Raw genomic sequence first — 27,514 nt, forward strand, 5'->3', positions numbered from 1 at the left:
AAAAGTGGAACTTTTGTGCACTAGATTTTATGTACCTAAAAAAGTTGTTTTTATGTCTAGTATTTATTTGTGTGAGTAATTGTCTTTCAAATCACTTCATGCTGTTAAGTTTCTGCTATGTAGTAGTCATTATGTCAGGTTATTTTTTGCTCTTCTGAGGTTGCCCTTAGCTGTTTGCTTTTCTTTTTTCTTTTTGGAAATAAATGGAATGCCAAAAATGGCGAATACAAGCAGCTGTGGATAGGGACTGCATCTTCTGTATTTTTTGCCTAAAGTATAACAGGGAAAATAGTTACCATTTTATTCATGTTTCTAGAGTTCCCTAGGATGGCATAAACAATCATTTATATGTAAAGTAAGTGATAGCTTGCTTTCTACGGAAGAAATTCTCTTTTCTTCAGTATGGACTAGTTGGTGGCAGGAAATAAGAAAGGAGGAAAGAGGGAGTGTTTTAGTAAAACTTGAAGAAGATTCTACTTGTAAAATTATGATCTATTAATATCTGTGTTTTTACAGGTTTAGCTTATATAATTTAGGATTATTGGTTTAAATGGTACTTTTATAAGTGTGTTGCTTAGAAACTTGAGGTTTGATCCATACCAGGTTTGTATTTTAATCTCATTTGGGTTGGCTTAATAATTTTGAGACCTTGAGTAAGGCTTGACCTCTCTGAGCCTTAGTTCCCTCCTCTGTAAAATGAGGATAGTACCTATTTCATAGCGTCGTTCTAAGAATTGAATTATTGCCTACTGTGTTCTTTGCACAGTCCCTCTCACAGATCAAGTTGTTCAGAAAAGCAGATCATTTTTATGTGTGTCAGTATTAATTTAGGATCATTTGTTTCCACACTGCATTTTTTTTTTCTTCTCATTAGCAAGCTGAGAAGATGGTGGCTTATCTCCAAGACAGTGCACTAGATGATGAGAGATTGGCATCAAAATTGCAAGAGCACAGAGCTAAGGGAGTCTCAATTCCATTGATGCATGAAGCAATGCAAAAGTGGTATTACAAAGATCCTCAGGGAGAAATTCAAGGTAGGTTGCTCCATCCCACTTTAGGTATAGAATCGTACCATTACCTCCAGATAGATAGCCTAAGATGGGGATTGTTTAATGTTAATTTTCATAACAGTAGGAAAAAATGTCAGTCTGTAGGCTTTCTTCATATATAGAGAAGGCTTTTTTATAGGCGCCCTCCATAGTGTGTTACAGTTTCAGTGGGGGGAGGGAGTCTAGTGAAAATAATTTGAAAACGGCAGAATATAATTAGTGATATGATAGGGTTATACCCTAACCACACCCACACCCACACCCACCCACACACACACACATACTCACACTCATACTCTGTTACTATAGTATGTACTATTATATATACATACATACATACATATACACACACACTATTACTATAGTATATACTATTTCACACACACACACACTGTTACTATAGTATGTACTATTCTATATATACATATATATACACACAATTATAGTATATACTATTTTACACACACACACTATAGTATGTCCTATTATATATATACACACATACATATATACACACACTATTACTATAGTATATACTATTTTACACACACTATAGTATGTACTATTATATATATATATACACGTACATATACACACACACTATTACTATAGTATATACTATATTACACACACACTATAGTATGTACTATTATACATATATAATATATACACACTATTACTATAGTATATACTATATTACACACACTATAGTATGTACTATTATACATATATAATATATACACACTATTACTATAGTATATACTATATTACACACACTATAGTATGTACTATTATACATATATAATATATACACACTATTACTATAGTATATACTATATTACACACACACTATAGTATGTACTATTATACATACATACATACATACATATATACACACACACTATTACTATAGTATGTACTACTTTACACACACACACACACACACACACACAAAACCTAAGCATTATGCTTAAGACCCCCTCAGTTCTGGCATCCCAGCTAGTTAACTAGGCAGTTGAGTCACATACATTCTCCGTGTTTCAGTCTCCCTACCATAAAGGTCTTCTTGGAAGACCTTGCTCGAGTGTCTCACTGAAGTGGAGTTGTATTGTAAATGATAAAGAGCTATGTAAAATGGCTAAGAAGAGTACCATATTATAAAGTAATTGCTTAAAAGATGTGTATGGTGCATAAATTAGATTAGAATGGAGAGAGAATGCTGTGAAGGACACTTGCTAATTTTTCATTTCTGCTTTTGAAGTTTTTGCTCATAACCTGAAACCGGTTGTTGATTGTTTTAGTGTTGGTTTCATGATAGCATTTTACAGTGCAGCCTGGGACGTCTAACATAGCTCCGTTTCCATTCTTAGTCCCCCTCTCGTGCTTTATTCTTCTTCATTGCATCTGTTACGATCTGGCACTGTATGTATTTGTTCATGATCTACTTAGACACCTATAGAATGTGTTTTAATTAAAACATAATGTAGAATATGTGCATTCTAATTAAATTTACTTTAAGATAATTATAGCCTCACAAGCAGTTATAAGAAATAATACAGAGATCCCATGTACCCTTTACCCAGTTTTCCCCATTGGTAACCTCTTCCAAAACTGTAGTTAAATACCATATCCAGGAGTTCCCATCGTGGTGCAGTGGAAACGAATCCGACCAGGAACCATGAGGTTGCAGGTTCGATCCCTGGCCGTGCTCAGTGGGTTTAAGGATCTGGCATTGCTGCGAGCTGTGGTGTAGGTCGCAGCTGCAGCTCAGATTCCACTTTGCTGTGCCTGTGGCTGTGGCATAGGCTGGTGGCTACTACTCTGTGATTAGGCACCTAGCCTGGGAACCTCCGAATGCCACAGGTGTGCCCCTAAAAAGACAAAAAAAACCCATGTCCAGGATATTGACATCATTACAGTCAAAATTCAAAACAGACTCTGAACAGCCTTTTATAGAGCAAAACTTTTACATTTAGATGAAGTACAGTTGTTTTGTTTGTTTGTTTTGTTTTTATTTTGTCTTTTTAGGACTGTACCTGGGGCATATGGAGGTTCCCAGGCTAGGAGTCGAAGCGGAGCTGTAGCTGCTGGCCTACACCACAGCCACAGCAACACAGGATCCGAGCTGCATCTGCGACCTACACCACAGCTCACACAACCCCGGATCATTAACCTACTGAGTGAGGCCGGGGATCGAACCCGAATCCTCACGGATGCTAGTCAGGTTCGTTAACCACTGACCCACGATGGGCTCTCCAACTTTGATGAAGTACAGTTGATAAATTTTTTAATTTTATGGATTGTGCTTTGGGTATTAAGAATTTGTTGCCAAGCTTCAGATCACAAAGGTTTTTATTCAAAAAAATCTACAGTTTTGTGTTTTACACTTAAGTTGGTGATCCATTGAATTAATTTCTGTGTAAGTGTGGCCTGAGGTCAAAATTTATTTTTTTGTTTACGGATGCCCACTTGTTTTGGGACCTTTTGTTGAAAAGGCTACCTTTTCTCCTTTGAATTATTTTTGCACTTTTGAGAAAATTCAGTTGAGTGTATTTGGGTTGGTCTATTTCTGGGTTCTTTATTCTGGTCCATTGATTGACGCCTCTGTTCCTCCAGCCAACACTTGATTACCATAGTGTATGATGAGTCCGGATTCCTCCTAGTATTTAGTTTTTCTAGTTTGCTCTTACATACAAGTTTTTGGATAATGTTGCCTATATTTACCAAAAATTCTTGCCGAGATTTTAATAGGAATTATGTAAAACCTCTGTACCATTTTGAAGAGCAGTGACATCTTTGCCATGTTGAGTCTTCCCATCCATGAATGTGGTATGTCTCTCAGTTTATTTAGGTCTTGATTTCTCTCATCAACACTGTAGTTTTCAGCATTCTGTGCATGTTTTATTAAATTTATACCAAAGTATTTGATTTTTTTTTTGAGCAATTGGTAAATCATTTTATTTCAGTGTCTGTTTATTGCACCTATCTAGAATCAAATTTGAGATGTTTATCTTTATTCTTTGACCTTGCTGAGCTCATTTATTAGTTCTAGTTGCTAGATTCCATTTATTTTCTGTGTAGAAATTGTCATCTGCAAATAGGAATAGTTTTATTTTTTCATTTCCCATCTGTATGCCTCTTAATTCATTTTGTTGCCTTATAGTCCAACATTATGTTGAATAAGAAGGGATGAGAACAGACATAGTTGCCTTGTGTATCCTACTTTCCTGTCTTACGGGGAACTTTAATAATAATTAAGTGTAATGTTAGCGGTTGGGTTGTTGGAGATATTTATCAAGTTGAAGAGGTACCCTTTATTTTGAGAGCTTTTATCATGATTGAATATTGGGTTTTGTCAAATGCCTTTTAAGCGTCTGTTGATGAGATCATGTGATTTTTCTTTAGCCAGTTAAATATGGCTAAATATTGACTGGTTTTTGAATATTGAAGCAGATTTGCATCTTTGGAATGAACTACATTTGATCATGTTGTATAATTCTTTTCATATATTGCTGAATCCTATTTAGTAATTTATTGTTAAGGATATACAGGGTGTTTTGGAGTTCTTTGGAGTTTTTTTTTGTTGTACTCATTATCTGGTTTTGGTATCAGGGTAATTAATATTTGCTTCATAAAATGAAGTGGCAAGTGTTTCTTCCCCTTCTATTTTATGGAAAAGATTGTTTAAGTATTTTTTTTGTTTGTTTTTTTAGAGCCGTACTTGCAGCACATGGGGGTTCCCAGGCTAGGGGTTAAATTGGAGCTGGAGCTGCCGGCCTACACCACAGCCACAGCAGCTCAGGATCCAAGCCACTTCTGTGACCTGAACCACAGCTCACGGCAACACTGGATCTTTAACCCACTAAGCTAGGCCAGGGATCGAACCCACATCCTCATGGATACTAGTCGTGTTCATTAGCCACTGAGCCATGATAGAAACTCCGAGATTGTTTAGAATTCATGTTAATTCTTTTTTTTGTCCCTGTGTGATATATTCTTTAATAGTTTGTGTCGACTAATCTCCTACCCTATGTTTCCTCTCCTTCCTTGCCTCTTCCCTCCGGTAACCACTAATTTGCTCTCTGTGTTTGTGAATCTGCTTCTTTTTTGTTATATTCACTGTTTTTTGTTTGTGGTTTTTTTTGTTTTTTTGTATTTTTTAGATTCTCCATATAAGTGATCTCACACAGTGTATGTCTTTCTCTGTCAGACTTACTTTACAAGTCTGTTCATGTTGTTGCAAATGGCAAGATTTCATTGTATTTTATGGCAGAGTGGTATTCCATTATACAAGGATACACCGCATCTTCTTTATCCATTCATCTGTTGACAGACACTTAGGTTGCTTCCATATTATGGCTATTGTAAGTAATGCTGCTATCAACATTGGGGGGCATGTATTTTTTTTAATTAGTGTTCTTGTTTTTTTCAGACGTATATACCTTGGAATGGAATTGCTGGGTCATATGGTAGTTCTGTTTTTAGTTTGTTGAGAAATTTCCTTATGTTTGCAATAGGATGTTAATTCTTTGAAGGCTTTGTAGAAGTCTCCAGATGGAGACTTTTTTTGGAATTTAAAAATTATAAATTCAATATCCTTGATGGTTACAGGGCTCTTTAAATGATCTATTTAATGCGAGTGAAAGTGGTGGTGATTCTTGCTAAGTTTATGTGTGTAGAGTTTTCACTTTGTATTTCTTTATTACCTTTAAGAATAAGAATTCTTATTATCTTTTTAACGTCTGCAGATGGTTCTGTAGTTATACTCCCCAGTTTCATTCTTGGTATTGGTAATTTGTTCTCTTTTTCTCTTTGTCAGTGTTCTAGAGATTTGTTAATTTTACTGGTCAAACACTCAGCTCTGTTTTATTGATTCTTTTCACTATTTTTTTGTTTCTGATTTTGTTGATTTCTATTCTTAAACTGTATTATTTCTTTTCTTCTGCTTCTTAGGGTTCGTTTTGCCCTTTTTCTAGATTCTTGAGGTGGTACTTATTGATTTGAGACTTTTCCTTTTTCTAATGTAAGCATTCAATATCATAAATTTCTTAGCTTATTTAACTGCGTACCACAAATTTTGATACGCATATTTTTTCTTTTTCTTTTTTCTTTTTTTGTCTTTTTAGAGCTGCACCTGTGGCATTTGGAAGTTCCCAGGGCAGGGATCATACTGGAGGTGCAGCTGCTGGCCTACACCACAGCCACAGCAATGTGGAATCTGAGCTGTGTCTGTGACCTATGCCATAGCTCATGGCAATGCCGGATCCTTAACCCACTGGGCGTGGCCAGAGATCGAACCTGCGTCCTCATGGATGCTAGTCAGATTCATTACTACTGAGCCATGATGGGAACTCCTTGATATGCCTATTTTCATTGAGTATATATAGTTTTAAATTTCTCTTGAGTTCCCGTCGTGGCTCAGTGGTTAATGAATCTGACTAGGAACCATGCGGTTGCGGGTTCGATCCCTGGCCTTGCTCAGTGGGTTGGAGATCCGGCGTTGCCGTGAGCTGTGGTGTAGGTTGCAGACAAGCCTCAGATCCTCCGTTGCTGTTGCTTTGTCTGTGGTGTAGGCCAGCGGCTACAGCTCCTATTCAACTCCTAGCCTGGGAACCTCCATATGCCACAGGAACAGCCCTAGAAATGGTTAAAAAAAAAAAATTTCTCTTGAGACTTCTACTTTCACCTGTGTAATATGGGGAAGTGTGTCGTTTAGTTTCCAAGTGTTTAGAGATCTCCCTGCTGTCTTTCTGTGTAGGATTGAACATACTGTGTGTTATGTGGGGGTTTTTTTGTGTTTTTTTGGTTTTGCTTTTTAGGGCCACTCTTGCAACATATGGATGTTCCCAGGCTAGGGGTCAAATCGGAGCCATAGCCGCTGGCCTACACCACAGCAGTACGGGATCTGAGCTGTGTCTGTGACCTACACCACAGTTTACAGCAACCCCGGATCCTTAACCCACTGAGAGAGGCCAGGGACTGAACCCGCATCCTTATGGATAGTAGTCGATTTCGTTACCGCTGAGCCACAATGGAAACTCCCCACTGTAAGTGATTTAAATTTTTAAAAATCTGTTGATTTATTTATGGCCCAGGATAGAGTCTGTTTGGCCGTATGTTCTGTGAGTATTGAAAAGAGTGTGTATTTTGCTGTCTTTGGAGTATTGTGTAGGTATCAGTTTGATCTTATTGGTTGATGATAGTATTGAATTCTGTAATCTTTCTGATTATCAGTATAGTTGTTCTGTCAGTTGTTAAAGTCACCTATAATTGTGAATTTGTTTCTCTTTTCAGCTGTCAGTTATCGTTTCACTTTTTTCTTTGGTGCAAACATCTTGGTGGATTGACCCATTCATTATTCTTATATAATATCCATCTCTGTCGTTTTCACTAGTAAATTGCTAATATTCATTGCTCTGAAGTCCACTTTATTAAATAGTAATATATCCACTTCAGCTTTCTTTTGACTGTTTGCTTGATATATCTTTTTCTTTTCTTTTTTGATTTTTAGGGCTGCACTTGGAGCATATGGAAGTTTTCAGGCTAGGGGTCAAATCAGAGCTGCAGCTGAAGAAGGATTGATCCTTTGATCATTGTATAATGTCCTTCTTTGTCTTTTATAATACTCTTTATTTTAAGGTCTGTTTTGTCTGATAAGAGTATTGCTCCTCCTCCAACTTTCTTTTGATCCCTGTTTGTGTGGAATATTTTCTTCTGTCTTCTCACTTTCAGTTTGTATGTGTCCCTGAAGTGAAGTGGGTCTCCTAAGACAGCATGTATATAGAGTTTGTTTTTGTATCCATTCAGCCAGTCTTTGTCTTTTGGTTGGGGCATTTAGTCCATTTACACTTAAGGTAATTATCGATAGGTATATTCTTATTGCCATTGTAATCCACTGTTTTGGATTTGTTTTTTGTTGGTCTTTTTTCTTCCTTTTTCCTCTTGTTCTCTTCTCTTGTGGCTTGACGACTATCTTTAGTGTTGTATTTGGATTGCTTGTTCTTATTTGTGTGTGTGAGTACTGTAGATTTTGGTTTGCAATTACCATGAAGTTTTGATATAGGAATCTGTATCTATACAAGATTGTGTTTTTTTGTTTGTTTATTTGTTTTGTTTTGTGCTTTTTAAGGCCACACCCACAGCATATGGAGGTTCCCTGGCTAGGGGTCTAATCGGAGCTACAGCTGCCGGGCTTCACCACAACCACAGCAACACAGGATCCGAGCCACGTCTGTGACCTACATTCACTACAGCTCCTGGCAACACCAGATCCTTAACCCACAGAGCGAGGCCAGGGGTCGAACCTGCAACCTCATGGTTCCTAGCTGGATTCGTTTCTGCTGCACTATGACAGGAACTCCTATGTCTACACAAGATTGTTTTTAAGTTGTTGTTCTCTTAATTGCAAGTGCATCTCCAATGTCCTGCATTTGTACCCTCCTCTTCTCACAGTGTCTGAGTTTGGTGGCATGATTGTGCATGGATGATTTTGTATCTTTACTGTATATATGCCTTTACTGGTGAGCCTTGTCATTTGTGATATTTTTGTTTCTAGTTGTGGCCTTTTCTTTTCCACCTAGAAAAGTTCCTTTAGTATTTGTCATAAAGCTGGTTGAGTGGTGCTGAATTCTTAGCTTTTGCTTGTCTGTAAAGCTTTTGATTTCTCCTTCAAATTTGAATGAGGGCCTTGCTGGCCAAGGGCATATTTTCAGCTGTATTATTGGGCCATGTATCATGTTGCTGGCTTCAGCTCCGAGTCTGGGCAATGTGATGTAAAATGAAAACCCAGGAAATTCATTGTCAACTGGTTCCTCAGGCCCCAAGGCTTCTCATCAGTCTGCCACCTTCTCTCTGCCTTTGGAGTTGTCTTCTGCTTGTTTTCTATGTAATGTCCATGGTTTTTAGTTGTGTTTGGCGGGAGGAATGGGGGCAAGTACATCTACTCCATCTTCCCAGAAGTGGAAGTTCCAGAACTTTATTTTGTTTACAGTTATCTTCCTGCCTGGACCTAAATGATTGGTGTTGAGTAAATATCTGCTGAATCAGTGGTTATGAATGTATTTGTTAATTTTATATATAAAATCTTTTTTTTTGTCTTTTTGCCTTTTCTAGGGCCACTTCCACGGCATATGAAGGTTCCCAGACTAGGGGTCCAATCGGAGCTGTAGCCACTGGCCTATGCCAGAGCCAGAGCAACGCCACATCTGAGCCGCGTCTGCGACCTACACCACAGCTCGTGGCAATGTCGGATCCTTAACCCACTGATCAAGGCCAGGGATCGAACCCTCTACCTCATGGTTCCTAGTCAGGTTCATTAACCACTGCGCCACGACAGGAACTCCTATAAAATCTTTGATTATTTCTTTTTGTAAAACATCTATAGAATGTTAGTTTTTTCCCCTACCAAGGCCAGATTTAGTCTTACCATGGATAAGAAATAATTTGTCTTAATTTTATTATTGTTTATTATTTTGCCTCACCTTCAGTAATCTCTGACAATGAAAATTAGAAAAGAACATATTCAGCCCTTATATTTTCTATGCCTAAGTGATACAAAGTCTAACAAACAAAACTCTTTTCAGTGTTACTACACTTTTTTTTTTTTTGCTTTTTAGGGCCGCACCCATGGCACATGGCAGGTCCCAGGCTAGGGGTCGAATCAGAGCTGAAGCCGCTGGCCTCCGCCACAGCCACAGCAATGCGGGATCTGAGCTGCATCTGTGACCTGCTCATGGCAGTGCCAGATCCTTAACCCACTGAGCGAGGCCAGGGGTCAAACCCACATCCTCTACTCAGGTTCGTTCACCACTGAGCCACGACAGGAACTATACTTTTCTGATAGATGATCTGTAAAGATTGAGTGAGACAGAGATGTTTATGTTCCTTAAAATAATTAAAGCACTGCTGAGAAATTGGAATGTACTGATATAAGGCTTCTTCTTTTTAGTTTTTTTGGCCACACCCATTGCATGTGTAGATTCCTGGGCCAAGGATCAAATCCAGGGCACAGCAGTGACCCAGGCTGCTGCAGTGACAACGCCAGATCCTTAACCTCCTGCACCACAGGAGAACTCCTAAGGCTTATTTCAAAATATTTTCTGTTGTACTTTATTAGGTTGAAGCCTGTTCACTTCCTTTTGTGATGAATTAAGATACCATACAAGATATTTGATAGGTGCCACCTGAAATAAGTTGTTAGTTCTGGGTGAGGATCTGCCTCAGGAAGCATTTTTTTTCCTCTCTAGCCTGAAAGGATTCTTATTGCCCTTCTGTTTAATTGATGCTATTGTAGGTCCCTTCAATAATCAGGAGATGGCAGAATGGTTTCAGGCGGGCTATTTTACTATGTCTTTATTGGTGAAGAGAGCATGTGATGAAAGCTTCCAACCTCTTGGTGATATCATGAAAATGTGGGGAAGGGTTCCCTTCTCTCCTGGACCAGCTCCCCCCCCTCATATGGTAAGTACTTTACATGTCACCCAGAACGCATAGTAGACACAGAAGCACTTGCTTCTCCTTGTAAACACGATCCAGATGTTACATATAGCGAGGAAGAAACTGTAGCTCCTTGCAAGCAACTGAAATGGCAGTGGGAATTCTGAATCCGAGGCTCTTTACCTAGCTATAATGATCTGTTCAACACTCAAATATCTGTGCCCATCCTTCTCTCCTTCCCTTTCTCTCCCTGTCTCCCCCTCTCCCCATTCCTCCCTCCCTCCCTCCCTCTCTTCCTTTCTCCCTTTCTCTCTCTCTGTCTGAGACACACACACACACAGAACCCCATCCATACTCTAAAGGAACAGAATCCTTCAACAGATTTCCAGCAGATGCACAAGGAGAATGTCTCCTGGCTTACCCACCAGGTCCTGCGTGGTCTGGCTGCTTACCTAAGTTCACTTCAGAGCTTTTATGTTTATCTGCTGTGCTTCTACACAATTGACTTCTTAAGAGTTCCTGTTGCCTCTAGTTATAATGCATGTTCTCCTCTCATTTATTTACCTCTGGCTTTGTGACTTCTGGAGTTCTTAAATTTGAGTTTATCCTAAAGCAGATGTTACTAATATAAAATTCCATTGTTTCAGAATATTTGGAAGACTTTTTCTTTTTTAATATTATTGATATTTTAACTAAAAATTGGATCATACTGTAACTCTTCTATACTAATACTGGAGTACCTTTGAAGAGGAAATCTTCTCCGCAGCTGCCCTGGGGCCTCTCCCTGCAGAACTCCTTTTGGAGAGCTCTGGATCTGTGCTGCACTTTTCCTTTTCCAAGGTTGGGTGCCTGGTTGCTGGCCATAGTCAGAAGTGGCCAAAGTGAAACTAAAAAACAAAAACTATTGTAAACACTGGGCTTCTACAATAACAGCCATTGATTTATTCATCAGTGGTATATTGAGGGCCTGTGCCAGGGTCTTAAGAGATGAAGAGGCAGTAAGTCACAACCTCTGTAGGCAAGAGAGTTTATAGGTGAGAACAGTGGCTGTCAAACTTTTTTCACCACAGCCCATCGTCTTAAAGAGTTTTACATCATGACTCTGTGTATTCATTACTGTGCAGATGTATCTGTGAAACAAATTTCTCAGAACATTTGGTGCCATGTACATGTTTTGTTCTGTCCCACCCCCCATCTCCCCACCCCCGCCTTTTTTCTTTTCTTTTCAGTATGTGCATGTTGTGTTTGACCTGGTTATTGATTTCACAATCCACTTATGGGTTGAGACTCTGTATGGATGTATGGAGAGCAGTGAAGGTTTCTAGAAGAGGGGGATTACTTATGACATTTCTGTCGTAAATTCAGAGAAAAATTACGCTGTGTTTTATTGTGTATAAATTGTATTTTTACCACCTACTCAGAAATTGGGACTAGTTTTTATCTTGGATGTTTCAGAGCTGAAAGCTCATCACTTGCAGCTTGGCATGCTTGCTCTAGTCCATTCCTAGACATCCAGTTATAGAGGCTGAGCCTCAATCAGATCCACTTAAGGTGAAAAACCATGGGAAGCTCTGCTTCCTCTCAGGTACTGCCTTTGCCCTTAAGAAAGTTCAACCTGATAAATATGCCTTGAAACCTAGGTTTTCATGTAGCAATTTTAGACTAACCTAGTGTAGCTTCTATCCATGACTATTTAATGGGACAGAAAAATGTCCTTCAGTTTCAGATGAATGCCACTCCAAGAAATCACACATCAAAGGTTTTTTTTCTGGAGTTCCCGTTGTGGCTCAGTGGGTTAAGAACCTGACCTGATGTCTGTAAGGATGCGGATTTGAACCCTGGCCTTGCTCAGGGGGTTACGGATCCAGCGTTGCTGCAGGCCGTAGTGTAGGTCACAGATGCGGCTTGAATCTGGTGTTGCTGTGGCTGTTTCGCAGGCCTGCAGCTGCAGCTCTGATTTGACCCCTAGTCCAGGAACTTCCATATGCCACACAGGTTTGGCCATAAAAAGAAAAAAATTTTTGTCCAAAGTATAATCATTGTACAATGTTGCCGAAGTTTAACATTATCACCCTTATGCATTTATTTGTTGCCTTACACTTTACCTTTTTTATTGTCTTCACTTTTAGCTTTCCAAAATGTAAATTTCAGCCATGTTATTTAAAATGTTAGCTAAAAAACAGAGTTTTACTATAGCTTATTTTTAAACTCGTGATGCTTTAATAGCAGTAGAAACAATTTTTGGATAGAAGGTTGTAGTTTTCAAAGCTCTTATATTCTGTTTAATTTTAAATTTCTCATTGTCTTTTAAGACATACACTGGCTCCCTCTATTTGTTATGTGCCATAATAAAATTTCTACTGTAACATTTAATTTTACTCCTTTCTGTTTTGTCCTATTTCTCTTAATTTCTTCATACTCTCCAAATTTATAAACCACTTTTTAAAAATTAAAAGAATTTAATATCATGTAGATTTTTTTCATTTCCTTAAAGTTTTGTTGAAGTATAATTGATTGACAATGTTGTGATAATTTCTGCTGTGGTTCAGTTGTACATGTACACACATCCATTCTTTTCAGATTCTTTTCCCATGTAGATTATCACAAAATATTAGGTAGAGTTCCCTGTGCTATACAGCAGGTTCCTGTATAAATCACTTAAGACTGGGAGAATTATGCATTTTTTAAGTTACAGTAATAACTCTGGAGTACAGTACAACCATCACCTTCAAGGGTAGGAGAAGAGAACAGCTGAACTTAGAGATTCTTTCCCGCCATAGAAAAGTTCTTGTCATGAAGACACTGCCTTCTTCCACTAGATGGCACCATTTAGTTTCTAAAGATAGCTGATTTTTTTTTTTTTTCTTTAAATAAGTGTTTTAGGTTTGGGTCTAAAGGTGGGGTGGGATATGAAGGTCTAACATTCATTTTAAGTACTAAATAAATGGCTTATAGGCTCTTGCAGTTTATTCAATGGCATTTCTTCCCTCTACCCTTTTACTCCCAGGGAGAGTTGGACCAGGAACGACTGACCAGGCAGCAGGAACTCACAGCCTTATACCAGATGCAGCATCTCCAGTACCAGCAGTTCTTAATACAGTAAGAGCAGAACTGGGCAGGGTACACTGCAGCACAAAAAGGGCCTTTGGATCTAATCTGCTCTCAGGTGTCACCCTTCATAGCAGAAAACTCAAAGTTTGTAGGACACTTGAGTCAGCCAGCTAGTGGCATGTTACTAATGCACATTCTTTCTAAGTTTGGTCATACTTTGTTTCTTAAATACGAGAAGTTTGCAGATGATGACATATAACTGTAATTTTGCAAGATGATCCTAAAGCAAGAATCAACAGCATTTTAAGAACTAGGTGCCTTCTAAATGGCTCACCTTTCTTTTCTTTTCTTTTTTTTTAGGGCCGTGCCTGCAGCATATAGAGGTTCCCAGGCTAGGCGCTGAATCAGAGCTGTAGCTGCCAGTCTACACCACAGCCACAGCAATGCAGGATCCGAGCCACGTCTGCAACCTACACTACAGCTCACGGCAATGCTGGATCCTTAACCCACTGAGCAAGGCCAGGGATTGAACCCACAACCTCATGGTTACTACTCAGATTCATTTCTGCTGTGCCACAACGGGAACTCCCCAAATGGCTCAATGCCAGAGAGAAGAAACAGATGACAGGGCAGGAGAGAAGTAAAAGCTTATCCTGTTATTAGTGCTGTGATGTGAGGGCAGAATCACTTACGTGGTGGGTCCCTTTCTTAGAAGAGGTAATATTTGCTCTCATCTGTTGGCAAACTGGCTGGCTACCTGTTTTCATAAGGAGAGTTTTATTGGAACAGAGTCATACCCATTTGTTTGTGTATTGTCCAAGCTACTTTTAAGGTACAGTGGTGGAATTGAGTCATTTGCAAATGGCCTGCAAAGCCAAAAATATTTACTGTCTGGCTCTTTACAGAAAAAATTTGTCCACTTCTGATCTAGTGAAAAAAAGTCTTAAAATTTTCCAAGCTGAAACACTTGAGAATTTTTATACAAGTGATTTATTTTTGCAGAGGGTGCTTTATGTGGAAATAGCTGTTAGTTTGAATGTTTTATTATTCACTTTTTTCCTGATAAAAGGCTATTGTCATGAGATAGTTCCCCAGTTTTTGACATTTTGTTGATTTTTTTTTTCCTGTTCTCATTTAAAAACATGTCACCTATAAGTTCACTTCTTTCTAGAATGCAGTGTAGAATTGTTTGTGGCTATGACCATGAAGAATTGTAAAACTGTATTTGATAGCTGTTTCTAGTGGATAGTTTTTTTGTTGGGTGGATGGGCCAAACTTTGTCTTTTCCTGACTCAGTAAAGTGAACTAAATGCGGATATACTTTATTTTCTTTTTGAAGACAACAGTATGCACAGGTTCTGGCTCAACAGCAGAAAGCAGCACTATCTTCCCAGCAGCAGCAGCAGTTGGCACTTCTTCTCCAGCAGTTCCAGGCACTAAAGATGAGGTTGGTGGTCGTTTCCATGAGGTGTGACATTGTGTGTGTATTTTAAAGAGAAGAAAGGAAATTACCCGCACACGACACATATCTTTGTGTTGTGTGTAAAAATGGAGGCTTGTCTGCAACCTACACCACAGCTCACAGCAACGCCGGATCCTTAACCCACTGAGCGGGGCCAGGGATCGAACCCACAACCTCATGGTTCCTAGTCGGATTCTTTGACCACTGAGCCACGATGGGAACTCCCTGGATTTTTTCTTTTCTTTTCTTTTTTTTTTTTTTTTGTCTTTTTGCTATTTCTTTGGGCCGCTCCCGCGGCATATGGAAGTTCCCAGGCAAGGGGTCGAATTGGAGCTGTAGCCACCAGCCTACACCAGAGCCATAGCAACGCAGGATCCGAGCCGCGTCTGCAACCTACACCACAGCTCACGGCAACACCGGATCCTTAACCCACCGAGCAAGGGCAGGGACCGAACCCACAACCTCATGGTTTCCTAGTCGGATTCGTTAACCACTGCGCCACGACGGGAACTCCCCTGGATTTTTTCTTAAGAGAGTAGGCATATCCATTATTTGGACATTGCTATGTGCTAATACCTTGAAGGGGTCCATAAGTATGACTATGCTGCCTCTATCTTTATTCCTTTTTCCTTTCCCAAGTGTTTTGATAGTGTTACAGTTCAGTTACAACAGCAAAGTGTTTTGGCCAAATAACCTCAAAAACCAACAAATAATCTAGAAATTTCTCTTTACGTGCTCTTACAAATTTTAAGAACAAGTTTTTAACAATTTTTAATTCATTTTTAAATTTCCCTTTTGCAGAATATCTGATCAGAACGTCATTCCCTCAGTAACTAGATCTGTGACAGTGCCAGATACTGGTTCTATTTGGGAACTCCAGCCAACAGCCTCACAGCCTACAGGTAAAAACTTAGATTGGCCTTTGGTATAGCTCCAAGGATTTAGACTTTAATAACTTCATAGCTCAATTTTTTAAAAATACATCAGTTTTTAGAGCTGTTTTGTGTTGAATATTAACAAAAATTTTTAAAGAGACTCCAGCAGCGGCGGGCGGGGGGGGGTTGGGAGGTGAGGACTGGCATATGCACGCTATTGTATATGGGGTGGGTAGTCACCAGGGGCCTGCTGTATAGCACAGGAACTCAGTATTTTGCGATAACCGATTGGGAAAAGAATCTAAAAAAAGAATGGATATGTGTATAACGGAATTGTTTTGCTGCGCAGCAGAAATGAACACATTGTTAATGAACTATATTTGAAACAAAAATTTTTAAGGGAAAAAACTGGAAAAAAAAAGATCTCAGCAAAGGATTGTACGTAGCTTCTAAGGATTTGCTAGAATTTATTTAGTGGATAGGCTTCTTAAATTTAAGTCAGTCCCTCTTTTTTATGTTCAACTACTGTAGAAAAATTATTTATTTTTATTTATTATTTTTAGGGCTGCACCTGTGGCATACGTAAGTTCTCAGGCTAGGGGTCCAGTCATTGTATCTGCCGGCCTACACCACAGCCACAGCAACGCAGGATCCAAGCTGTGTCTGCGACCTACACCACAGCTCACGGCAACGCCGGATCCTTAACCCATTGAGCAAGGCCATGGGTGGACCCTGCAACTTCATGGTTCCTAGTAGGATTTGTTTCCGCTGCCCCACAAAGGGAACTCCCTTAAATTGTTTTTAATCTCTTCTGCCAGAGTGAGAAAGAGTATAAATAAAAATATACATAATGATGATTTATTCTTTTGAGTCAAGGGTTGATACATAGCTTAGCACTGCAAGTAACCCAAATGTTTGGGGAAGAGAAAAGCCTACCCTTACTTCATTTTCTGATCTTTTTGCATCAAATTGGAAAACTTAGGGCTGGGATTTATTTAAATATCTTGGCAGTGGTGTAACACTTCTGTTTCTTAAGATCTGATAGATGCAGAGGTGGTAGTTTGAACCATGAGTAGTCCTTACAAGAGGTTATTGTTGGTGTTAATAATTCTCTGGAACCATGGACAGTGATGGATTTTTCTCAGAGCCATTGAGCCACTCAAGGCATGATTCTCTTGTTAACATTGACCCTGGTGATTATGGCAAGAGAAGGACTGATTGGCCTCCTCCCTTGGCAACTTCCCATGCTTATTTTGCTTGGTAGTCATTTTTAATTAGGATGTTAAAATAGTCTCCATTTTTAAAAAAACTAGAAGTAACTTATTAAACAATTTCTTTTTTTGGTATTTTTTAAATTTCTCTATGAATTTTACTACACTTATGGTTGTACAGTGATCATCACAACCACATTTTATAAGCTCTCCATCCCAAACCCCCAGTGCATCCCCCCACCCCTCAGCCTGTCTCATTTGGAAACCATAAGTTTTTCAGTCTCTGTGAGTCAGTCTCTGTTCTACAAATACGTTCATTGTATCCCTCCCCCCCTTTTTTTTTTTAGATTTCACTTACATGTGGAATCTAAAAAAAGGATACAGAGTTCCCATCATGGCACAGCAGTAGCAATAATCCATGAGGATGCAGGTTCGATCCCTAGCCTTGTTCACTGCGTTAAGGAGCCGGCATTGCTGTGAGCTGTGGTATAGGTTGCAGATGTGGCTCAGATCCTGCGTGGCTGTGGCTGTGGCTGTGGCTGTGGCTGTGGCTGTGGCATAGGTCGGCAGCTGTAGCTCCAATTCAACCCCTAGCCTGTGAACCTCCATATGCCTCGGATGCAGCCCTTAAAATAAATATATATATATATATATATAAATTTTTAAGGGATACAATGAACTTATTTGCAGAACAGATACTGACTTAATTTCTTAAGTATGATGTAATTGGGTCCTTTACAAGTAGTCCGTTGGTTTTCTGTAGACAATAATTTATAGTCCATCAATAGACCATAATAGGAATATAGGAAGTAGAGAATGCTGAAAAGTGGTATCAGCAAACTCTGCAGGCAGTGGGAAAACAGACTTAGAAGCCTTTATCTGTTTACTTCCATATCAGACCCTGTGCTGCCTTTCAGGTCAGCAGTATCCAGTGTCATTTGTGAGACCTGCCTACCTTTTCCAGAGGGCTCTAAGTTCCAGCTGTACTTCTTTCTCTCCCTCTTTCTCTTTGAAATGAAGTTCATGTAACATAAAATTAACCATTTTAGGATGAACAGCGCAGTGGCATTTAGTACACTCGCGGTGCTGCACAACCTCTTAGTTTTCTCTGGTTGTACAGGTAACCCTGTCTCAGCCTCACTCACCACCTGGTATGCAGCAAGTGGTCGTGCAGCTTCTGATATTACTCTTGGCTTTGGGATCTAATACACTGGGATTTCAGTCCTGGCATGGCCACGTGCTTGCCGCATGTCCCTGGGAATGTTAAAAAACTTACCTCTGACCCTTATTTGCTTGTTCACCTGTAAAAATTGGGGGTATGAATAGATTATCGTATAGGTTGTTTGAGGATGAAATTAGTTCCCAATAAATTCCTGGTACTTTCTTTACTTGTAGATGTGTTGAAGGGTATTGATAAAAACTAGAGCCCACTGGTAGTTGGGTCTCCTTAGAAGCAGAACAAACATATGTGAAGGAGCTCATTCTGGGACAGGGAAGCTGCCTTTTTCATTATGCTTCTGGATGTTCAGCCATGTGTGTAAGCTGACACCCCTCACCTTTCCCCCTCATGTCTTACAGTTTGGGAAGGCAGTAGTGTGTGGGATCTTCCCCTTGACCCCCCGACTCCGGGACCTGCTCTGGAACAGCTTCAGCAGATGGAGAAGGCCACAGCTGCAAAGGTCTGGAAAGCCTCCTCCTGTAGCAGTGAATGCTTTTGTTTACTGATGTCTCCATCGACGATGCATTTTTCTCGATACAGGCACACTCATGTCCTTTCCTTGTTGTGCCTCTTTTTCCTCAAAAAGACCTCAAAACAGTTAAAATTGATGCTTTTAAATCAATTAAAGCTGGTTGGTTGACACTTTAATGTCATATGTAAATTTTGCTTGGTGTCGTTCCAAGCATAAATGCTTGTTACAAGACCCTAGGAAAGCATTGACTGTATTGCTTGTTAGACACTTGGTCTGAGGCTTCAGTTCCCACATTGACTCTTTTTTTGTTTGCTTTTTAGGGCCACACTGAGACACATGGAGGTTCCCAGGCTAGGGGTCTAATCAGAGCTACAGCGGCAGACCTACATCATAGCAACGCCAGATCTGAGTTGCCTCGGCAACCTACAGCACAGCTCGCGGCAACGCCGGATCCTTAACCCACTGAGCAAGGCCAGGGATTGAACCGGCAACCTCACGGTTCCTAGTTAGATGCGTTTCCGCTGTGCCAACTCCCCCCCATCCACTCTTGGTGGTATTTAGTTACATTTCCTAGTGTCCCCCACACCCAGCTGAAAAGCTCAGTGTTAGCATGACATTTTCTGTTCCGTGTATGCCTGGCGGAGCTAGGAATCTTCAAGTGTGGTTTTAGTACTTGTCAGAAGAGGTTTTCTGACAACACCTAGTGTCACTGTAACGATTTCTGGGTTCTCGTGCCTCCACGGGAATCTCGTTCCTGTTTTGTATTTAGTGCTCCTCATTTCCTGATGCATCGACAGTATCCGTAGGGTACTTAGAACATGGAAAGAGTTCATGGTCAGGGTCTGTCTCCACTTGGGTGAGAGATGGGAATTCAAGTAATTCTTGAATTTCTTCTTGAGCCACAGTACTTTATGCTGGGAACACATCCGTGGTGAACGTTTGCGTTCCTGTCTGTGCGTGTGTGTCTTGGGATTGGGAGGATGACAACAGAGACAAGTCACACAAGAAGGCACATGGGCCAGCCACCCAGCAGGAGGGGCGAGGAGCAGGAATTGGGTGACAATAATACCTGAGCTAATCTCACTCGAAGGGTGGTAAGATTTAGCTCAGTTGAAGGGTTTGGGGTTAACAGTGTGCGGAGGTGGAAACTCAGCTGCCGTTGAAGGAACGAAGGCCTGTAAAGGATAGAAGTGTATGAGCACCTCCGGGCACAGGAGTCAGTTAAATAATTTGGTCTCGCCTGGAGCCACGGTGTGTCTGAGGTATAAATGATGAGAAAGATGAAAGAAGATGAGGTAGGCTGGTCGTGAGGATCCTTGTACATGTCACGTCAAAGACGTGGGATGTATTTTCAAAGGGCGGGTGGGCGTTAAATGTTCGCTCGGGAGTGGTTTTTCTGGTGGAGGGTAGATGTGGAGCTGGAGACTGGGCAAAACTGGAGGCTGGGAAACCAGCAGAGAGACTCTTAGGAATGAAGGTGAGGGAGTGAAGGCCTGAATTCTCTGTGCGGCCGTAGGACTGGAGACGAGGTGCTAGATGGGACTAGTATCTGGGAGTTAAACACAGCAGAGTTTGTTAAGTGCTTGGCCTTCAGATCTAAAGTATTCTCTATTTCACACTAGCAGCTTACAATATTTCTGTCGGAAACTTGGGCATTCAGAAAATCCTTTGTGGCGATGACCCGTGCCACCCCAGGAGAATTCTCATGTTACTCTTATGTTGGCCTCTCTCTCTCCCACATCTAGCAGGTGTGGTGTGGGAGTAGTGTGGGGCGGGGAGGTAGGAAAAAGTCGAGGTGAGCGTATTCGGTTTAGAGGAGCATAGGCTTTTCTGACTGCCGACCTAGCAGAGCTTCCTCGAGCCCCTGCAGAGCTGCTTTTATCACCCACTTGCACCACAAATCTCTGAGCGGTGGGTGGTGTCTGCCCTGACCAGGTCCTGACGGTACTGGTCAGTGATGCTGCGATGTTCCTGTGTTTGGTTCCTAAGAGTGCTCTTGTATCGTCACAGCTAGAGCAGGAGAGAAGAGAGGCAGAGATGAGGGCAAAGCGGGAGGAGGAGGAGCGAAAGAGGCAAGAAGAACTCCGGAGACAGCAGGAGGAAATTCTCCGGAGACAGCAGGAGGAAGAAAGGAAAAGGCGGGAAGAAGAAGAGCTTGCCCGAAGGAAGCAGGTGTGTCTCTGAGGACGCTGCTCTTAGGCCTGGTGCTGCGGGGGCGCCTTCAGGATACCTGCCCACTCATTTCACACGTCGTAGTTCTCCTGGAGATGGCTCTCCTAAGGCAGCAGGGGTGGACAGCAGGGCTGGGATTAGAGTTTTAGGAGACTCACTTCCCTGTAGGAGAAATGTCTGTTTCCCACTAACACCCACTGGGGGATTAGTCTTCAGTCCTAGTATATCACTGGAATTAACTTCTTTTACATATGTCCTAGGGTTTTCTAAATCAGTTAAATTTCAGAAGTAATAAAGTCTGTAAGTATTTATAACCAGTGATACTGAAGTTTATGACACTGAATGTTTTTCATGTTTTGTGGTCATTTGTATTTCTTCTTTGGAAATTCTCTTATTATATGTTTGGACCATTTTTCTATTAGGATTTTTAAGGATCTCATTTAAAAGAATCCATGCTCTAACAGCTCCGATGTCCAGCCTTTTACCTCACAGCTCCTTCTTGTTTTTTGCCCTGAGACATAACTCTGAAAAATAAAAGGGGTTCATGCTGAGATTAGATTAGAACTACTAGTATTTCTTAGAGTCGCACTCTACGTCAGCACGTGAGGACTCTTGAGAAGTGTGACAGTAAAGAAATCTGAGTCTGTGTTGCTCAGTATTTCTCCCTAAGTCGTCGTGACGGTGGGGCCTTTTCTGTAAACTTAATGTCGGCGGGACCCTAGTTCTTGAGGATGTGTTCTGGGACACATGGCTTTACTCGGTACTTCTGAAGGGAGGACTTAGCTCTACCTCACTTCAGTTTTTGGTGGTTGTGTTGATTTGACTTCTCTATGCCTTAGGGTCTCAGTTGATTAAAAAAAAAATAGGATCTAATAGGAGCAACAGAGAAACCAAAGCCTGGGTCCTTTATACCATTTATCAGGAAATGGTGTGGCTGTAGCGTAGGAACCAGGATAGGCTGCACAGAGTAGTGCTCTTTAACCACTCATAGTTTAAATACAAATTATTTTAACACTTGACATGCCTACTCCCCAGTTCACATATATGCTCTTTTCCCTGGATTCTGGTGATATGCTTTTTATATTTTCTGGTAATAGAAACTTAGCAGCACGTAGGCTCTTTCTTTCAAATGATGACGTACTATGTAATGGAGATGCACACACGTGCCTGACACACACACCCTTTATCTTTAATTTAGGAAGAGGCTCTGCGACGCCAGAGGGAGCAGGAAATTGCATTAAGACGACAGAGAGAAGAGGAAGAAAGACAGCAGCAAGAAGAAGCTCTCAGAAGACTGGAGGAGAGGAGAAGAGAAGAGGAAGAAAGGCGGAAGCAGGAAGAATTACTACGCAAGCAGGTAGTCGGATGGTTTGCTCGTACTGCTTCTTCAGTGCTGGGAATTAGTGATTAAGAAAGTATTAGGGGGAGTTCCTGTTGTGGTGTGGTGGAAACAAATCAGACTAGTATTCATGGGCGTGCGGGTTCGATCCCTGGCCTTGCTCAGTAGGATAAGGACCTGGCATTGCCCCAGGCTGCAGTGTAGGTCACAGACGCGGCTTGGATCTGGTGTTGCCAAGGCTGTGGTATAGGCTGGTGGCTGTAGTGCCAGTTTGACCCCTAGCCTGGGAAATTCCATATGCTGCAGGTGCGGCCCTAAAAAGCCAAAAAAAAAAGCATTAGGATACTAGGAGATCCTATCTAAAACTTTTTCAGGTTGCTGAAAATTACCTCGAGATCTAACTGGCTCTTATTACATATGTAATAACCACTCCACATGTAATTATAAAAGCAGAAAAAAAATATCAAGGAATTGGAGTTCTTGTGTTGGTTCAGCGGAAATGAATCTGACTAGCATCCATGAGGACGCAGGGTCAATCCCTGGCTTTGATCAGTGGGTTAAGGATCCAGCATTGCCATGAATTGTGGTGTAGGTTGCGGATGTGGCTCGGATCTGGCGTGGCTGTGACGTAGGCCAGTGGCTACGGCTCCGATTAGATCCCTAGCCTGGGCACCTCCATATGCTGCTGGTGCAGCCTAAAAAGACAAAAACATCAAGGAATCAAACCAGACAATCAAATCAGAGAAGGCCTACTTTTAAAAAACCAACATGAGGTCTTCAGGTTGATAACTTTCTGCCTTGGGGGGCTCCACAGCTCACTCAGAGGGTGCACAGTCCATTGCTGCCACACGCTGATGACCATTGTCTAGCTCTGATTCATGCCAGTCTGCTGTTACAGGCGGCCAGAATCCCCAAAGCATTTCAACCGTAATGTTTTAAGAACAGAGATAGAGGCTTTTATTTTTAGAGCGGTTTTAGATGATCAGAATAACTAGACTATAGTATGGTTTCCACCATTGTTATTTTACATTAGTGTTGAACATTTGTTATAATAATCCAGTAATGACACATTAAATCAATATTGACCTTCCACGGGGCCTGTGGGCCACAAGGGGTGAGAACCAGAATGGAATTAAGTGGTCTTTGGTTCCGGAACAGGCTGAGGCTTTCCTGGTAATCGGTCTCCCTGCAGGTTCTGGCAGCTCTTTGCACTCAGCACCCTGAAAAGCTACCTCTGCCTCAGTGTTGGAACAGTTTCCAAGAGAGTTGCCTGTAGTTTGTGGTGATCTCTTAGAGATCAGTACTAACCACACGTGTTCACAGTGACTTTCCTTTTGTGTAGATAGTAGCAAAATAAACATTTACCCTATAAGCATGCCAGCCCATTGTGGCTTTCTGCCACCCCTTCACTTCTATAGCCTTCGACGGAAGCCTTCAAAAGTAATTCAGATTTTCTTTTTAAACACAGTTAATTTTATTCTCATTTGCTTTTCCTTCTGGGAAGGAAGAGGAGGCTGCGAAATGGGCCCGGGAAGAAGAAGAAGCCCAGCGTCGATTAGAGGAGAACCGATTGCGAATGGAAGAGGAGGCAGCCAGACTCCGGCACGAGGAGGAGGAACGGAAGAGGAAAGAGCTAGAGCTCCAGCGGCAGAAGGAGTTAATGCGCCAGAGGCAGCAGCAGCAAGAGGCTCTCCGGAGGTTGCAGCAGCAGCAGCAGCAGCAGCAGCTGGCTCAGATGAAGGTAAAGCTCTGGACACCGACCTGACGAGACCATCAGCTATCGGGGCTCCTTGCTAACATTTGTTAGTTAGGTAGACGGTGGCAGTGCAGTAGCAGTGAAACAGTGAACTTCATGTTCACTATTGCTACTTTGGGTTTTTTGATCAACGAAACATAATGTAATGCCTTGTGCTTTGTGTTAGACATTTAAACAGGGACAAAAAAATAAAAGAGGCCAGGACATGAGCAGCAGTAGAGGCAAAACCAGGTAAATCTGTATGGTTCATAAATTTAAACATCGGGAACCTGTTCCGTACCAGTTTAGCATTGCCGAAACAAGGGTAGGTGAGAGCAGCTGCCTTCAGAGAGCGCCTAGACTTAGGAGGGCAAGAGACTTAAACATTTGGATGTGAAGATAGGACCCAGCACACGGGGCTTGAAGCATAGCTGGCTGTGGGGTTCACTGAAAGCTGGACGGAGGCGATGTGTGTAAAGTGTTGTTTTGGGAGGATTCCGAGCGTTATTTGAAATAAGTAGAAAGTGAGACTGGGAGACCAGTAGAGAGAGTACGGGGGGGAGTGAACGAGTACGATGGTGGTGGTGAGAATGGATAGGAAGGGCCGGAGGGTAAAAATTGGCCTAACAGCAATCAGCAAGACTCCGTGATTTGCTGGGTCTGAGGGACAGAGGCAAAAGTTAGGATGGCTCCTCGATAACCTTCAGTGACTGGGAGAGCAGTGGAACCCCTGCTGAAATCTGAGCAATGGGATAACGAGGGGCAGATTTATGGTAGAGTCTGCATAACCTCACGTGGCTGTCCGGCTCGCTGTAAGGCTTTGCGTTCCCGGTCTTCAGCGAGCCGTGGGGTAGAGACACACAAGTAGAAAGTTAGAATACAGTGGGGTGCGTGCAGGAAGAGAGGGGACATGACACAGTAGTTCTTAAGGTGTGATCATCTGGGAATTTCCTAGGAATGCACATTCGTGGGTCCTGCCCCAGAATTACTAAATCAGAACGTTTTGGGCGTGTGAGCCAGCATCCTGTGTTTGAATAAGCCCCTGGGGACTCGGATGCTCACTGCAACTTGAGAATCACTGTCCAACCCAAGAAGTTTGGAAAGGCTTTCCTTGAAAACAAAACAAAACCTTCCAAATTGAGTCATTAGGGAGGGGGAAATTAAATTAAAAAAAAAAAAGTTGAAGAGCTAGTTTGGAGAATGGATGGGTTTGTGAGAGAGGAATGACGTTGCTGGCGAGTAAGGTGTAAGATAAGTGTGGGCAGGGTCCATATCACCATGGGCTGTTTTTACTCTAGTCAAGGAATTAGGACCCAGAGGGCAAAGAGAGTGGAGCACTGAAATATTTCCAGCTGGGAAAAGACATTGCCAGATTTGTAGGAGCAAAGCAGTCACTTACTCACCTAGTAGAAGGGCTAAGTAAAAGATGGACTTGAAAGGAACAAAACCGGAGGTCAGTGGACCAGTTTGAGAGGGGGCTGATGCCCTGGTCCAGGCAAGGAGAGGTTTGATACAGGCCTATAGTGGTGGCAGGATTGGGAAGGAGGAATTGGAGAAGCTTAACTGGGAGCGTGCTTTGTGTCGGGCACATACCGACAGTATTCCATTTCTTTTTCTAAGTGCCCTACAAAGCTTAGGTATTGAGACCTGGGTTTTACCAAAGAGGAGAAACATTAAGAAGGGCACTAAGTCACTTCCTCGGGCCCAGCTGAGAGTGATAGCATAGGCCTGTGTTAGAGCCCAAGTGTCTGTGGCTCCGGGCCCTGAAAGGGCCGTCAGGAGACTCTCTTAAGAGGCTGCACATCATGGGATGTGGTGACTGATCAGGATATCGGCACAGAGAGAAGACAAGGCCTAGCTTTTCTGGTCTTTTGCGTATCTAGTTTTGCCCATCTATCCTCCAGTAAAGACTGTAGAGATGCTTTATGGATAAGCATTCTGAAGATAAACAATTGGAGATGGTCATGAAGAATTGCTGAAGGCTTTCATGAGAAAAAACAAGGTTTTTAAGACAGCTTTATTGAGGTAAAATCCATACCACACATAGTCCATCAGTTACAGTCTACAATTCAGTGGTGTTTAGTGTATTTGTAGGTAGGTGCAACTCTCAGCACGGTAGATTTTAGAACGCTTTCATTCTAATAACTCTTAATAACTCTTCCTTTGTCTCCCTTTGTAGTATTTTTGTTATATCACATCTATAAATGTTCCAAATGCAGGCGTTCCCGGTGTGTCACAGTGGATTAAGTGGATTAAGAATCCCAACTGCAGTGACTCGGGTTGATGCAGAGGCATGGTTTCAATCCCTGGCCTGGCACAGTGGGTTAAAGGAGCCTGTGTTGCTGCAGCTGCTGTAGCTGTGCCATAGTTCGCAGCTATGGCTTGGATTTAGTCCCTGGTCCAGGAACTTCATATGCCCCATGTGAAAGAAAAAATGACAAATGCAAATTTTACAAATGCAATGGTACCATGTTATATTTATTACTTATATTATCTGGAGAACAAGTAGCAAGTACATGTGTATAGCTTTTGTCATATAATCTCACTTATCATTTTTGCTTCTCTTAATTTGTACCTGTGGATTCAAGTTACCATATGGAGTCATTAGCCTGATACAGCTTTCTTTCACTCTCCTCCTCGGTGCTGGTTTCGGCAAACATTTCTATATGTTACAGGTCCAACAGCACACACACGCACACGTGCATACACACACAGTGTTTCACGTAGTTGCCTTTTAAATCAGTTAAGAAATATACATGTGTTACTGTATTTTATAATGAAAGAGGGACTTTTGTCGGTGCTCTTAGCTTTCTCATGTGAATTCAGATTATTTTCTAGGGTCACTTGCTTTTAGCCTGAAGAACTTCCTTAAATATTTCTTGTAAGGTAGGTTTGCTGGTAACAAATTTTCTGAATTTATCTGGGAATGTCTTTATTTCACCTTCATTTTTGAAAAGTAGCTTTACTGAATATAGACTTCTCAGTTGACAGTTTTTCTTCTTTGGGGACTTTGGATATCTTACCCCATTGCCTTCTGGCCTTCATTGTTTCTGATAAGAAGTCAGAGGTTGATTTTGTTGGGATTCCCTAGTAAGCGACAGTTTGTTTTTCCTCTGGGTAGACAATTTTTATTCCTTGAGGACTTTGAATGCATTGCAGTAATTCTGGGTACTGGTCCTTCCCCCGCCCCCACTCATTATTTGTTTTGAACTAGCTGGATTAATTTAGTGGAGTACACTTCCCAAGACTCGCCCTGATGAAGAAGTGCAAAGCCGCTGCTGCAGCTTCTCTGAGGACACAGCATGGGGTCTGCCCACCGTCACTCTGGGATAACAGTGGTTTTGGCTGGCCTCTCTTTGACTAGATTTTCTTAAATGTTATCACAAATAGTGTTGAAAAGGAAAGGTAGCAGTGTCAGGGCTGGGAGGGAGAAAAGTAAAATTTAAGATCAAGAAAGGATATTAGGCATTCAAGGGTCAGAAAATACCCAGAGT

General features: G+C 41.5%; 1 protein-coding gene across 5 annotated transcripts in view; it reads left to right on the plus strand.

The window, feature by feature from the left end:
* The window catches only part of GIGYF2 (GRB10 interacting GYF protein 2), a 131,643-nt gene that overhangs the window by 86,508 nt on the left and 17,621 nt on the right, over nucleotides 1-27,514 (plus strand). For all 5 annotated transcript variants that reach the window (XM_047773778.1, XM_047773782.1, XM_047773780.1 and 2 more), the window contains 9 exons: nucleotides 875-1,034; nucleotides 10,342-10,508; nucleotides 13,492-13,583; nucleotides 14,875-14,982; nucleotides 15,799-15,899; nucleotides 18,662-18,762; nucleotides 20,785-20,946; nucleotides 22,145-22,303; nucleotides 23,790-24,026. In XM_047773778.1, coding sequence (XP_047629734.1) covers nucleotides 875-1,034; nucleotides 10,342-10,508; nucleotides 13,492-13,583; nucleotides 14,875-14,982; nucleotides 15,799-15,899; nucleotides 18,662-18,762; nucleotides 20,785-20,946; nucleotides 22,145-22,303; nucleotides 23,790-24,026 — 1,287 coding nt within the window. The remainder of the gene's footprint in view (nucleotides 1-874; nucleotides 1,035-10,341; nucleotides 10,509-13,491; nucleotides 13,584-14,874; nucleotides 14,983-15,798; nucleotides 15,900-18,661; nucleotides 18,763-20,784; nucleotides 20,947-22,144; nucleotides 22,304-23,789; nucleotides 24,027-27,514) is intronic.

This window comes from Phacochoerus africanus, chromosome 3 (assembly GCF_016906955.1).
Source record: "Phacochoerus africanus isolate WHEZ1 chromosome 3, ROS_Pafr_v1, whole genome shotgun sequence".
Taxonomy (NCBI): Eukaryota; Metazoa; Chordata; class Mammalia; order Artiodactyla; family Suidae; genus Phacochoerus; species Phacochoerus africanus.